Below are 12,634 nucleotides of genomic sequence, written 5' to 3'. Positions count from 1 at the left end.
TTTTTTTGGTCCAAACAATTTTGGATCCAATATGATGTGAGGAGACAAGGATACAATGTAGAGATCTTATGCATGGTTGTGTAGTGTATGCAATCAATCCTAAGTAGGTTTAATTTGGTTGAAACAATGATTGAGATGGTTGTCCGACATGAGTTGATATGATAACCACTCAAGTTACAGGTTTGATTAGGAAAAAGGTGAAATCCAATGAGAAAAGAATTAGAAGTATGAGTAAATTAGAAAGTGAAGAAGATGGTTAAGAGAATGAGTGAAAGAAGTAGAAGGAGAGAAGGAAGAAAGGAAAAGAAGTAGAAGGAGAGAAGGAAGAAAGGAAAAGAAGTAGAAGGAGAGAAGGAAGAAAGTGCAGAGCTGTAATGGCGGAGTGAGTGAAATAAGGCTAAGGCAAAGGGAAAGCAACAGAAAATAGAAAGGAAACAAGGGGAAGAAGCAGGCAGTTAGGAGCCACGAATGTTTCTCTTTCTCTCTTCCACTGCTTTCGGGCCGTTTCCCACAAAAACAACACAGACTATTTCGTCAATTCTTCCGCACATAACGCAGTCCCAGAGGAGGAACACAGGGTCATTGGAGTGCCAACAACTTAACCCAAAAATGGCTCCCAATTCTTATGGGTTCAAGCCATTTTCCCTTCTTCTTTTCTTCCGCCCCCAGATAATGCAGACCCTTTTCAGCTCTTCGCTGTAGGGGTCCACTTCCCCTCCCTCCCTTGCTCAGCCCATTTCCCGATCGGGGTCGATCGCCTTTGTGTCGCTCCTCTGATCGATGCTGTCGGGATTTGGAGGTTCATGGGTTGCATTAGCTCCAAGCAGGTAGCTAAGGCGGCGGCGTCTCCCGTTCACAACCACCGCCCCACCACAACCGCCACCGCCACCACCAAGAATGGCTCTGCTGCGACCATGGATCGTTCGTCCAAAACTCACTCCGTGACGACGCTCGAACATGAGAAGAAAGGGGAGGAGAAACCGGAGGATCGAGGTCGAGACCTCAAAAAATCCAAGAAAGGGAGTTCCCAAGGGGAGAAGGGTACTCTCAGATCAGGGCCATCTCAACGCTACGTCGAAGCCGAGCAGGTTGCCGCCGGCTGGCCCTCCTGGCTCAGTAGTGCCGCCGGCGAGGCCATTCAGGGATGGGTGCCTCTCCGAGCTGATTCCTTCGAGAAGTTGGAAAAGGTTAGCATTCTTCATTTTTGTCGCTCCTCTTTGTTTGTCTCATTTATAATTGAAACAAATCTATCATGATTTCGTACGACCCATGGATTTTGAAATGCTAAAGAGGGTCATTTATAATTTTGCCTCAAAAGTCCTACCATTGATGCGGACACCAAAATGATCCATCATCATTTATGATTCTGTCTATACAATGAGCATACGAATATTCAAATTCTGTTCTTCCTATGTTTCGGAGGTCTCGGTTTAACCGACCACGATGCAATGATCTGTTTAATGCATCTTCTTGTATGTTCTACATGTTCTTCTTTGCATTCACTCCAACGTACCCAGAAAAGATCAAGAGTTTGTTTTTGAATTAGATTGGACAAGGTACATACAGCAGCGTGTTCCGAGCTCGAGAAGTTGAGACAGGAAGGATGGTTGCGTTGAAGAAGGTTCGTTTCGATAATTTTCAACCGGAGAGCATTAGGTTCATGGCAAGAGAAATCATGATTTTACGCAGGCTTGATCACCCAAACATCATGCAATTAGAAGGCCTCATTACTTCCAAAATGTCTAGCAGCATTTACCTTGTATTCGAATACATGGAACATGATCTTGCAGGGTTGGTGTCTTGTCCCGATATCGAGTTCAGTGACGCACAGGTTGGTATTTGGTCTACTGATTTACTTGCACTAGCAATAGCATTTGCTCTAATAAGAAAGAAATAACGTTCCCATTTCATCTTCCCTTGGGGCTTTCTTTTTTCAGGTAAAGTGTTACATGAGACAGCTTCTATCTGCAATTGAGCATTGCCACCTTCGGGGTATAATGCATAGGGACATTAAAGCATCCAATATTTTGGTAAACAATGAAGGAATTCTAAAGTTGGCAGATTTTGGATTGGCAAATATCATTACCTCTAGAAACAAGCAATCACTAACAAGTCGAGTGGTGACATTATGGTATCGACCTCCCGAGCTTCTGATGGGTTCGACAGATTATGGATTAACGGTGGACCTTTGGAGCATAGGATGTGTATTTGCAGAATTGCACCTGGGGAAACCCCTTCTTAAAGGAAGAACAGAGGTAATGGATGGCTTGGTCTTTTTGGTTGTTGCTCAGTGTTTGTTGTTGATCTGACATGAATGGAACTCTACTACAAAACAGGTTGAACAATTGCACAAAATATTCAAACTTTGCGGCTCCCCACCTGAAGAGTTCTGGAAAAAAACAAAGCTCCCTCATGCAGCTATGTTTAGACCCCAACATCCATATGAAAGTTCCCTTAACGAAAAGTGCAAAGATTTTGCACCATCCGCAGTGAGCCTATTGGAAACTCTTCTCGCCATCGACCCTCCTAAGCGGGGTACCGCCTCATCTGCTCTCATGTCTGAGGTAACCTCTTGCCCCTGCATTCACATTCAACCATACAAATATCAGTGTCCTGTCACAGTTTAAAACAATCATGATTTATGTTCGTCTTCCTTTCCAGTATTTCAAAACGAAGCCATTCGCTTGCGATCCATCGACATTGCCCAAGTATCCTCCAAACAAAGAAATGGATGCCAAAAATCGTGAAGATGCGCTAAGGTGAAGCTTTCACTCTGTCTCACTAACTTGACTCCAAAATAAATCCAGCATCTTCAATATATTCTGAAGAACTATACCTATGGAAACTTGCAGGATGCGAGCTAATGCAAAAGCAAAAGAAACAGGGGCAACACAAAGGCCTAAAAAAGTCCGAAGAAATGTCCCAGAATTCAACAGCCATAAAGTACCAATAAAAGAGGTTTCTCCTTCCTTACCATTCCTCCCTTCCCACATTACTTTAAATTCTTACATTACTCCCTCCCTTTCCAACGTTTGTGGAGATTTTTCCTCCCAGGAAGCAGAAGAAAACAGTCAACCTTCTCGACGGAACAATGGCAGTAATTCTGCCAATCTTTCCAATGAACAAGGCGACGTTTTCCACAGAGAGCCGCAGAAGCCACTATATGATGCAACATCAATGACTAACCAGGCCGCGACTGCACCTCAAAGAGGAGATAGCGCATTCACAGCCCCAATACCCGTCTCATCATCTAGTGGCTTTGCTTGGGTAAAGAAGCGAAAAGAGGAAGCTACGTCTACAATATCAGATGGTCTTAAGAGCCAAATAAGTGCTCTGGATCCATCTTTTGCAAATTTTACCTTAGAATCAACAAAAAAACAGATTGGCCATGCGGACATTCCAGCCAATTCAAGCGCGCAGGGTAATGATATTCGAAAGCAGCAAAGGAGAAAATATGATTTCACCGAGCCTTTTGAAGCATCCGAAGCATACCCATTAATCTTGGATATGTCCAATGAACTCTATCCGGAACAACAACCAAACGCCACAACCAATCCGGTAAATGAACAGGACAGCGACGATACGAAATCACACGTTGAAATCCCAGGACCTCTGTCAACACAACCCCATAGAATAGATGAAGTCCTGCAAATAAATGAAAGCCACATCCGACGAGTGGCTCGAAAATCCAGGTTCGAAAGAGGTAATTAGGGGGAATACTGATTCCAACCCTCTACAAAGAACTATTCTTTTCATCTGTCTTACCAATCAACAATTGAAAAAGCTTCTGTTCTTGTTTCCAGATGAATGATTCGTGCATTATCCGGTGCAATAGTCAGATGATAGACGTACATAAAAACCATTCTTAGCAGCAGCAGTTCCAAAAGCTGCGTCCACACGGAGCCCAGATTGGTGTTTTGCAACCCGACACCAAAAACAAGCGCGAGGAAGCAGGAAAGAAGAAGCTTCTACAAGTATACATACATTTATTTGAGATATTCAAACAAGTTCAATGAAAATACCGGCGGATGCAATTGATCAATTTTCGAAAACGTGATTTTAACTTCCCTGCATCCTTCGTATCCTTTGAATGAAACCCGAAAACATATACATATATAATAACAATTCAAATTTATTCTTCTCCGCCGCCTATTAAAAACAAATATACATTTTACAGAGAAAGAAGCAATCAAATTTGAAAATGCATATATCTAAAAAAATCCAAGTTACGTCTCAGATGAATCAGGAAAGCGAAATTTGTAAGAATGAAGTTCGAAAAAGAAAAGAAAAATCCAAAGCAAATGAATTGAATGTAGGGCGAAACCCCTCGCTTTGACTGCGAAAGCTAGGGCAGCAAAGCGGCCATGGAAGCCCCCACCAGAAGGTGATAATGTAAGCCCAACGCACTGAGAGTGCGCCACAATTTCAAAAACCTCTCCCTGTGGAATACCACGCCACCCCTAACTCAAGAGGGAAGCGCTCGGCCTCGGGCTTCTTTCTTCTAAGCCGTCTTCGTCTTCTTCATTTATTGGCAACCTCCAAAAACCCTAATCCACATAATTCCATTTCTGCCCTTCACTTTTTCTCTAATTTACTTATTAGTCCTCGTCCCGATTTTTCTTTTATATTTAAAAAAACTTTAAAACTCATTCCACATTTATTCTATAATATATAATAGGTAGAATTATTGTAATTGGAGATAAATAGTAAAAATATAACTTAATTAATATTAATTAATCATACATAACTATTTTTAAATACTTATTTAAAATTTAAATATTAAATATTAATATTCTAATTAATTTATCCTTATTTAAAATATAATTTTATATTAATGAAAAAAAAAAACATTAAACAATTATGAAAGCTATTTAATATTTTATACGTAATTACTTAATTTTATTTTTCAAATACAAAATTGGTATAACAAAATCTTGATTCATGAACACATCCAAATATAAATATTAATTATGTAAATATGTAAATCTAAAACATTTAATATATTTTATATTCATAATTACATAATAATATTTATCATCTGCCTCCATCTCCAAAAATTGATACAAAAATCATCTAATTAAAATTAATGTTCGTACTAAATCTGAACTTCGAATTTTATGCATAGAATCTCTATTCAATCCTCACGAAACACGAAGGTTAATAAAAAAATTCACAAATATGTATAGTAGATGGACTTTACCATTATTTTTCTTATTCTTTTTATCTGAATTATATTAAAAAAAAAAAGGATAAAAAAGCACAAATTCACATGAACTTGAGAAAGGTTGTTAATGCCTCAACGAGTTGAGCTCCATGCGCATATGAACATGGCGCTCAGATTCGTGGGCTTTTGTTACTATGACGACGAAATAAACATATACAAACCAATGGTTGTAAGCTTGGAACAGGGCATTGAGACATTGCCAGTGAAGGCTTGCTTCTTTGTTGGTAGGTAGAAGCTCTGAGCTGGAAAGAAGAGTGATTCGTTGGACAAAAAATGAAGGATTTTTTGGATTATATTATAGTAGGACCACGTTGTCTGGCTGCTACTTTCGTTAAGCTGCTCGAGTCACGACATGTCGTACCAAATCGAGGAATGTACCATAGGGTCGGTCACTCGGTATCAGTCTTCTTCACGGGTCATCACTAATGTGGGTATCTGTCCATGATCCATAAAATCAATCTTGTTCAGCCTCACACAACACAGAACTTTCTCTGGCAATTCTTCTGGTTTTTGTGCCTGTTAACAGAAGAAGAGCGTTTAAGAACATACTAATGCTAGTCTGCAATTGTTTTCGATTTGAAGAGAAGATTCCAGAGATAACATAGAACCTAAGTCTACTGCTAGCAAATATTGTCAACTTTGACCTATTACGTATTGCCATCAGCCTCACGATTTTAAAATGCATTACTAGGGAGAAGTTTTCACACCCTTATAAGGAATGTTTCGTTCCCCACTCTAACCGAGGTGGGATCTCACGAGAACACTTTGACTCACCAAATGAACATTTATGGCTTCTAAACTTACCCAAGCGCCCCATTTTTACATGAACCGCATATTTGTATCTAAGGTAAAGGATAACTAAAACAGAAAGAAGAAAGAGTGCAATGGTGCCAAATATGTACCTGGATGGTTAGACCGAGATCAAGTATTCCATTTTTTAAACGTTCTCGAAATGATTCAAGTCCCTTTCTCGATATGTAGCTGAAACGATGAATGTCTAGATCAATCTCAAAGTAATCTTGGCCCTGCAAGTGTGGAAGAGTGGTTGAAGTCAGAAATGCTTCTATGTAACCTATAAGAAATATGGAAGTTAAGCACTACATTCTCCCCTTTCCTTTCTTTTATCCTAATCCAACAGCGAAGCCCACCGCTAGTAGATATTGTCTTTCTTTGGCTTTCCCTTCTAAGCTTCCCTAAAGGTTTTAAAACGCGTATGCTAGGAGGAGGTTTCCACACCTTATAAGGAATGCTTCATTCTTCTCTCCAACCAATGTGGGATCTCACAATCCAGCGTCCTTGCTGGCACACTGCCCGGTGTCTGGCTCTGATACCATTTGTAACAGCCCAGCCCAACCCCACCGCTAGCAGATATTGTCCTCTTCGGGCTTCCCCTCAAGGTTTTAAAACACATCCACTAGGGAGAGGGTTCCACATTCTTATAAGGAATGCTTTGTTTGGGATCTCACAACACTCAAGTAAACCGACACATGTGACCTTTATCAAATAAACGAATGGAACGATCAAAACTTGAACACTAAAGGTTTCGTCATCCATTGTTCTAACTCTTAAACGGAATCCGAAAATTCAAAGGTCATTTGATCTAATGTTTCTAAATATATACCTTGTAAAAATTATGTTGAGGGCGTGAAAGGACAGGTTTTTCGTTATAAGCACTAACGAGCTTCCGTTCAGTGGAGCTCAAATGGAGATCCTCTGGATTAACCACCCCTGCCATAATCTTTAGCCTTTCCCTGAATGGAACAGTAGAATCTTTCGTAAATCCTTTGGTTTTTTCCATCTCATCATCAACCAATTTCTGTAGAATAAGCAAAGAACATCTGTGCTGTAAGATATATTGGAAACCCATGTTGAATGGGGAGCACCCTAAGATTATGAAGATTGAAAAGCTCAAAGCATACTAAATTGCATTTGGTGAGTACCTTGATACTTTCCTGATAATGAAGAGATATCTCCTCATCAAACTTCTCAGAAACTTTGAAATACAAAACAAGACTCATTCCTTCCCCATCACTATCACCCAAGAACATTGCAGCTGGATAAGTAGGCAACTGCAACAAAACAAGACTTTTAAATGCCTAAAGAAGCAATAGAAGAATGGAACCAAGAACTAACCCACAGAAAAGTTACCTGAATGTTTAATATGAGTAGTGGAGGCACCTTTGCATCAGATTTTACCAAAGGGAGATCCAGGTGTTGAGCAATGTGATTGATTTTCTTGGAACACATATATAAATCAACGCCAATTGGAACATAAGGACTGATGTTTGGAGCAGGGTATTTCTTCTTATCTCTACATGTAAATAACAAATAAATAAGCACAGACAAAATCCTGGCATGGTCAGAGGTTGATATCAAGTAAAAAGAATTGCATACTTGAAGTAGCTTTCACCACGGAGTTTGAACGTTGAGGGCGGAATTTCGGACCAGCTTCCTGGGGGTGGTTTCTCTCCTGAAAAACATGGTATATGTCCAGCTCTTGGATGGTATAGATACTTCTTTGATTGGCCTGTTGCATAACGAAAATTAGACACGTTGTAATTACAAACCTCGTGTGAAGAAACGTATGCACGAGGTCTTCAACTGTAGGGCATGTTGATCATGTAATATTTGATATGTAATTTCTTAAACTTACATCTTTCTATGGTTTCTTCTCCATCACATGAGCGTCTCTTAAACGAAAGCCTGAAAACAGCCGACTGCTTTTTGTGTCCCTGAGAAGCCTGAGGATTCAGAATCTTCTCATTGAAACTTATTTCCACAGACTTAATAATAGTCTCTTGATTCTTCTCTACGGAACAATGCCAGTCGTCTTTTAGACCCGTCAAGCTGCCATAAGAATGATCTAACATTGAACTCTTCTTGCTGGAAATTTCATTACCTTGGTTACTCATCAAACCAAATCCATATTCATCCTTGTTCTTGATACTTTCTGGTTTTCCCCCCTCTATTTTCAGATAGCTTTCATGGTATTCTTCATATTTGCACTTATTTTCCAGAAAGCATGACGATCTTTCGTATTGAACCACTTGGCCACTCGAGATGTTCCCGATTGCGTTTCCCACGGATGGAAAACCATCTGCAAAGAACAAAAGACCAAACAATCAATACTCAAAACTGAGTCTGCTTAAAAATAAGATCTAACCAGCCCATTTAAACACACAAGACTTCGAGTAGTTGTAAAATATTTTCAGTAGCCAAAGGATTCTGATACACTAGTTCGTATTACCTCCATGCAAACTACTGAATTCATCGTCTGAGTCGGACTCCAGAACACTGACAGAGTCAAACCAAGCTTCATCTTGGCCACCTGCTGAAACACAACATTTGAAAATTCTATTAACATTGTTCCTTAAAGTGTTTGAGATAAATTGTCTGTATTTGACTTTAGACAAAACAATAGTGAGTCAAACATGGGCTTCATTTTAGACCATATGATCAAGAAAATGAAGCATAAACAGAGAATATTTGTTGATTGATATACTGCACAGTTAAATTTCTTGGCTCTTTATATCCAAGAGATCAAAATGCTGGATAGTTCAAGAACAGAGCAAACAACAGTTCAAAAGAAACTATATAGATCACTTGTTAGATGCATTTAATGAGATCCTATCAGGGACCTCAACGACAGAATACAATGGAGGGGGCATACCGCTTGCATCATACTGGCTGTGGAGCCATTGCAGCTGAGTGAGGTGGAATGTTGAATTAGAAACTTCTGATCTTCTACAAGTAGTGGTTGCACCACTCTCAAGATCCATATGAACAAACTCACTGACAGCATAATCAGTGACCCTATTTCCAGCATTGCTCTTTCTTTTTATGATAGCTTTGGGGATAGTATTGGTAATCTTTCTACCATATTTTCTAAACTGATGATGCACATTCTTCCGACTTCTGATCTTTTCTGAGTGTGTTGATACACAGCCTCCCATGATAGCCTTCTAAGCAACAAAAGGAGCAATGGTTCCAATACAGAAAAAGGATCGCAACAAGTTCAATTCACCTCATAAAATACCTGAAAATAAACAATCAGATAACTCAGGTCTCTGACTGCAATGGACTCTACAATTTTATTGCATATGTTGGATTCTGTTCATGAACATGAAGAGTTGCTCACAACCCAGAAGTTATATCTCCAAAAGAACACAAGGATGCAAGACAGATTCAAATCATTAAATGTGCATAAACTGGTTGAGAAGAAGAAATTTCCTAATGTACATGAAAAAAAGAAAAGAACACGCATACAAATTCTAGCAGCTTGGTAGAAAAGTTGAATAATCAGAGAACTTTGAAGTTTCCACATTGCTTTCCTTCTCGAAAGAGAGAGCCCAAAAACAAAAGAACAAATAAATAGAAAAGGAATTTTAAGAGAGAAGGTCAGAGGGTCCACTTAAAAGAATTGAAGGGCATGATGTTTCATGAGTAAAAACTACAGAAAAGTCAGAAAAAACAGAGTCATTCCACAGAAGAAAACAAAACCCAATTGCGTTTTACTGCTTCTGACGATGATGACAGCGATAAACAACAAAAACAAAAAACTATCGATTCAGCACTTAACGAAACAGAACGATGAAAAACATGAACAAGAACATTCGACGAACAAAGGGCATTTGAACAAAACATAAAGAAAATGCAGGAACAAACCAGAACTGATAAAGGGTCAGAGAGATAAAATTCCAAAAACGATTCCTCGATGCCGGCGAGATCTCGGTGGATTTAGCTCCCTTTCTCTGCTATCCAGAAACAAAAAGAAAGACAGAGAGAGGGAGGGAGAGGGTTGGTGGGTGAATCCGAAAAGAACCCGGATCGAGGTGCAATAAAATACCCAGATGACGATTCTTCCTAGAAATTATGAAACAGAATCGTCAAAAGAGAAAGAAACGAATAAGGAAAAGAAAGAAACGGAGAGAGATAAAGAGTTAAATACAATAGAACGTGAGACGCATAATAAAAGGGATTGAGAAGTTTCTAATTGTTGGTCTTCGCATTTTCTTTCTCCTCCAATTTAGGTTCGTTTTTTTGTCTCTGAATTCTTAGGCACAGAATCAGAGAGAGAAAGAAGGGTTCGCTGTCGTCTCTTCCAGCTTCACAACTCGTCTCCCATGGAATTAATTTTTCAGTCCTTCGCGCCCTGTATTTTTTGTTATTTATCATATTTCTAAATATTTAAATTTAAAATTTTCACATTTTTAAAAAATTAATATTAATTATAGATTTGTTTGGCACAAAAGTAGGTTTTTAATTGAATTCTTAATTAATTATAACCATGCTGTTATACCGAATTATTGAATAATTAATAATAAATAGTTATTAATGCAATTATTAATTTTCTAAAGTCACTATTTGATATCATATCTACGAGGGATTAAGATGGATTAAGGTCTTAATTAGAGTATTTTAAAAAATAAATAAAATTAGGATGGTATTTAATATGGTTGGGTGTCTTGTATTTATATTTATTAATTTATATTCTAAATCAAAACTATTTCTAATATAAATGAAAAAAAAAAATCTTCAATAATGTGATATCTATATTTATTATTTTAATAATTTTTTATCTATTATTATTTTGAGTTTTTGTTTATTTATTTTAATGTATATTATTATTTAAAATTAGTTCAAATGAAACACATTATATGGGGAATGGCCCAACAAACCCAAAAATATAATAATAATAATAATAAACAAACAAAAATAAAGTGAAATAAAAGATACGGTAATGCTTCATTATCAAAATAAGCCAAATATCCAACTTCAATATAGCTGTATTCCTCTCCTCTCTTTTTTATTTCCTTTTAAATAAATTAATAAATAAAATAATTATTTATAATGATATAATATCGTCTAAAACTTTGAGTGTATACTCTCATGACAAACTTTTTAATTAGCCGACACGAGAAGCTTGATTAATTTTGTCATTTTAGTGCAACCAATTGCGTGTGGGGAAAGGTTCAGTGAGTAACTTGGTGTGTTGTTATCTATCACATTCCAAGGAGCGTAACGTTTTGTGTCCATGATGCTACCTTGTGCCCCTCCATGTGATTTGTTAGATCGTTCGATATGATGATTTTTTTTTTTTTTTTTTTTTTTTTTTTTTTTTNGGGTTTTCGTTTGAGATATTTATGAGCGCTTCTAAGATATGTTTCCTTTCGGCCTAATTAATTAAAGATGGATTGAAGAATATAAAAAAGAAAGAGATGATGCAAATAAAACTATATTCTTTCACCAAATTATAATTATAATAATTAAATAGTTTTAGCATATTCAATGAAACTTCCTAGGAAATTGAAACGCTTTGCAAACAACCATTGGTGTATTTAAATTAATCAATTTCTAGGGTTTAGAGAATTTAATTAATATTTTATTCATGGATGAACTAAATCTAATAATCAGTCTTTCCAATAATGGCTTGATTATCCATTTAATTGCAATTAAATTTTTTATACCAATAACATATTTTAACCAAATTAATTTGGTTTGATTTAATTTTAAATTTTATAGGCCAAAAGATCCCAAATTTCGTTTAAATTTTAATAAAATTACAATTTCACAGCTAAATTAATGTGATATTTAAAATGTTTGTAAGAATAAAAACCTAATATTTGCAGAAAGTTAAAATAAAAAAATAAAAAAATAAATGTACCAAATTTTGAAGGCCCGATGATTCTAGAAGGCCTGGCCCAATGATTCTAGAAAGCCTGGCCCAACTCGAAGTCCAATATCCAGAAGGCAGTCAATCTCCACCGTTTTTTATTTTATTTTATTTCATTTTTATTTTGTCAAACACATCTCCTTCGCTATTGAATCAAGGACGCGACGACGACGACGACTTTCTGGACCTTCAGCTTCCGGTGAGATTTTAAGAATCTTCTACTTGACGGAGTTTCTGAGATTTTAGGATCCATTCTGCATCATCTTCTTCTGTTGTGTCTGATTCTATTTTTTGTTCCAGGTAGATTCTCCTATATTTTGTCTGGATTGTGGAATTCAATGGACACTTTTAATGGCTTCAATCGCTGATTATATGGAAGTTTGTTAGATTTTAAATTTTTATTTATGTTCTTTTTGTTTTCTGCGTTGAAATTAGTTGCGTAGGATTGAAGTTGTTAACATTATTCTTCTCTTGGAAGAGAAATGAAAGAAAACAAGGGGGTAAAGAAGGAGATTGTAGCCCATCTGTCAACTCAGATCTCTTCTCTTTCTCATTAATGGAGTTGAAAGATTCTCATTTGAATTGCTGGTTATTTCAAGTAGAAATTAGTTAAGTTTGATTAGGGGAGGTAATTCAGTTGGTTTTTGTTTATTTTTTATGGCTCTTTTTTTTTTCTTTTATTTATCATTTTTATTTCATGATTTGATTGGATGAAAATAGGTGTCCAATTTTTTGTT

General features: G+C 37.1%; 3 protein-coding genes across 12 annotated transcripts in view; 2 read left to right on the top strand and 1 right to left on the bottom strand.

Annotated features, from left to right (window-relative positions):
• Positions 1 to 308: 308 nt before the first annotated feature.
• LOC111809072 (probable serine/threonine-protein kinase At1g54610) lies at positions 309 to 3,893 on the top strand. Its single transcript, XM_023695414.1, has 7 exons — positions 309 to 1,187; positions 1,547 to 1,831; positions 1,938 to 2,255; positions 2,337 to 2,564; positions 2,662 to 2,759; positions 2,853 to 3,703; positions 3,804 to 3,893. The coding sequence occupies exons 1-7, from the start codon at positions 804 to 806 to the stop codon at positions 3,809 to 3,811; spliced, it is 2,172 nt and encodes a 723-aa protein (XP_023551182.1). The 5' UTR covers positions 309 to 803; the 3' UTR covers positions 3,812 to 3,893.
• A 1,357-nt stretch (positions 3,894 to 5,250) lies between these two features.
• Positions 5,251 to 10,358, bottom strand: LOC111809071. 9 transcript variants are annotated; one of them, XM_023695410.1, is made up of 11 exons: positions 9,890 to 10,358; positions 9,261 to 9,334; positions 8,895 to 9,186; positions 8,472 to 8,555; positions 7,878 to 8,321; positions 7,619 to 7,751; positions 7,373 to 7,535; positions 7,165 to 7,293; positions 6,846 to 7,040; positions 6,127 to 6,249; positions 5,251 to 5,740 (listed from the first exon to the last, which is right to left on the bottom strand). In XM_023695410.1, the coding sequence occupies exons 3-11, from the start codon at positions 9,175 to 9,177 to the stop codon at positions 5,624 to 5,626; spliced, it is 1,671 nt and encodes a 556-aa protein (XP_023551178.1). In that variant the 5' UTR covers positions 9,178 to 9,186; positions 9,261 to 9,334; positions 9,890 to 10,358; the 3' UTR covers positions 5,251 to 5,623. The 9 variants fall into 9 exon arrangements, with proteins under 9 accessions (XP_023551178.1, XP_023551179.1, XP_023551173.1 ...); XM_023695411.1 differs by having other exon boundaries at positions 8,895 to 9,183; XM_023695405.1 differs by lacking the exon at positions 9,261 to 9,334 and having other exon boundaries at positions 8,895 to 9,260; positions 9,890 to 10,087; positions 10,173 to 10,358.
• A 1,647-nt stretch (positions 10,359 to 12,005) lies between these two features.
• The window catches only part of LOC111808018 (transmembrane protein 230-like), a 2,430-nt gene continuing 1,801 nt past the window's right edge, over positions 12,006 to 12,634 (top strand). Inside the window, exon 1 of one of the 2 annotated variants that reach the window (XM_023693777.1) lies at positions 12,006 to 12,096. The gene's annotated coding sequence lies outside the window, so the exon portion shown is untranslated. Of the gene's footprint in view, positions 12,198 to 12,634 lie in introns of both variants that reach the window. The other variant, XM_023693776.1, reaches the window with a different exon arrangement.

Source organism: Cucurbita pepo, chromosome LG13, assembly GCF_002806865.2.
Source record: "Cucurbita pepo subsp. pepo cultivar mu-cu-16 chromosome LG13, ASM280686v2, whole genome shotgun sequence".
Taxonomy (NCBI): domain Eukaryota; kingdom Viridiplantae; phylum Streptophyta; class Magnoliopsida; order Cucurbitales; family Cucurbitaceae; genus Cucurbita; species Cucurbita pepo.
The sequence above is the reverse complement of the archived record's forward strand: the minus strand, read 5'-3'. Positions and strand labels throughout refer to the sequence as shown.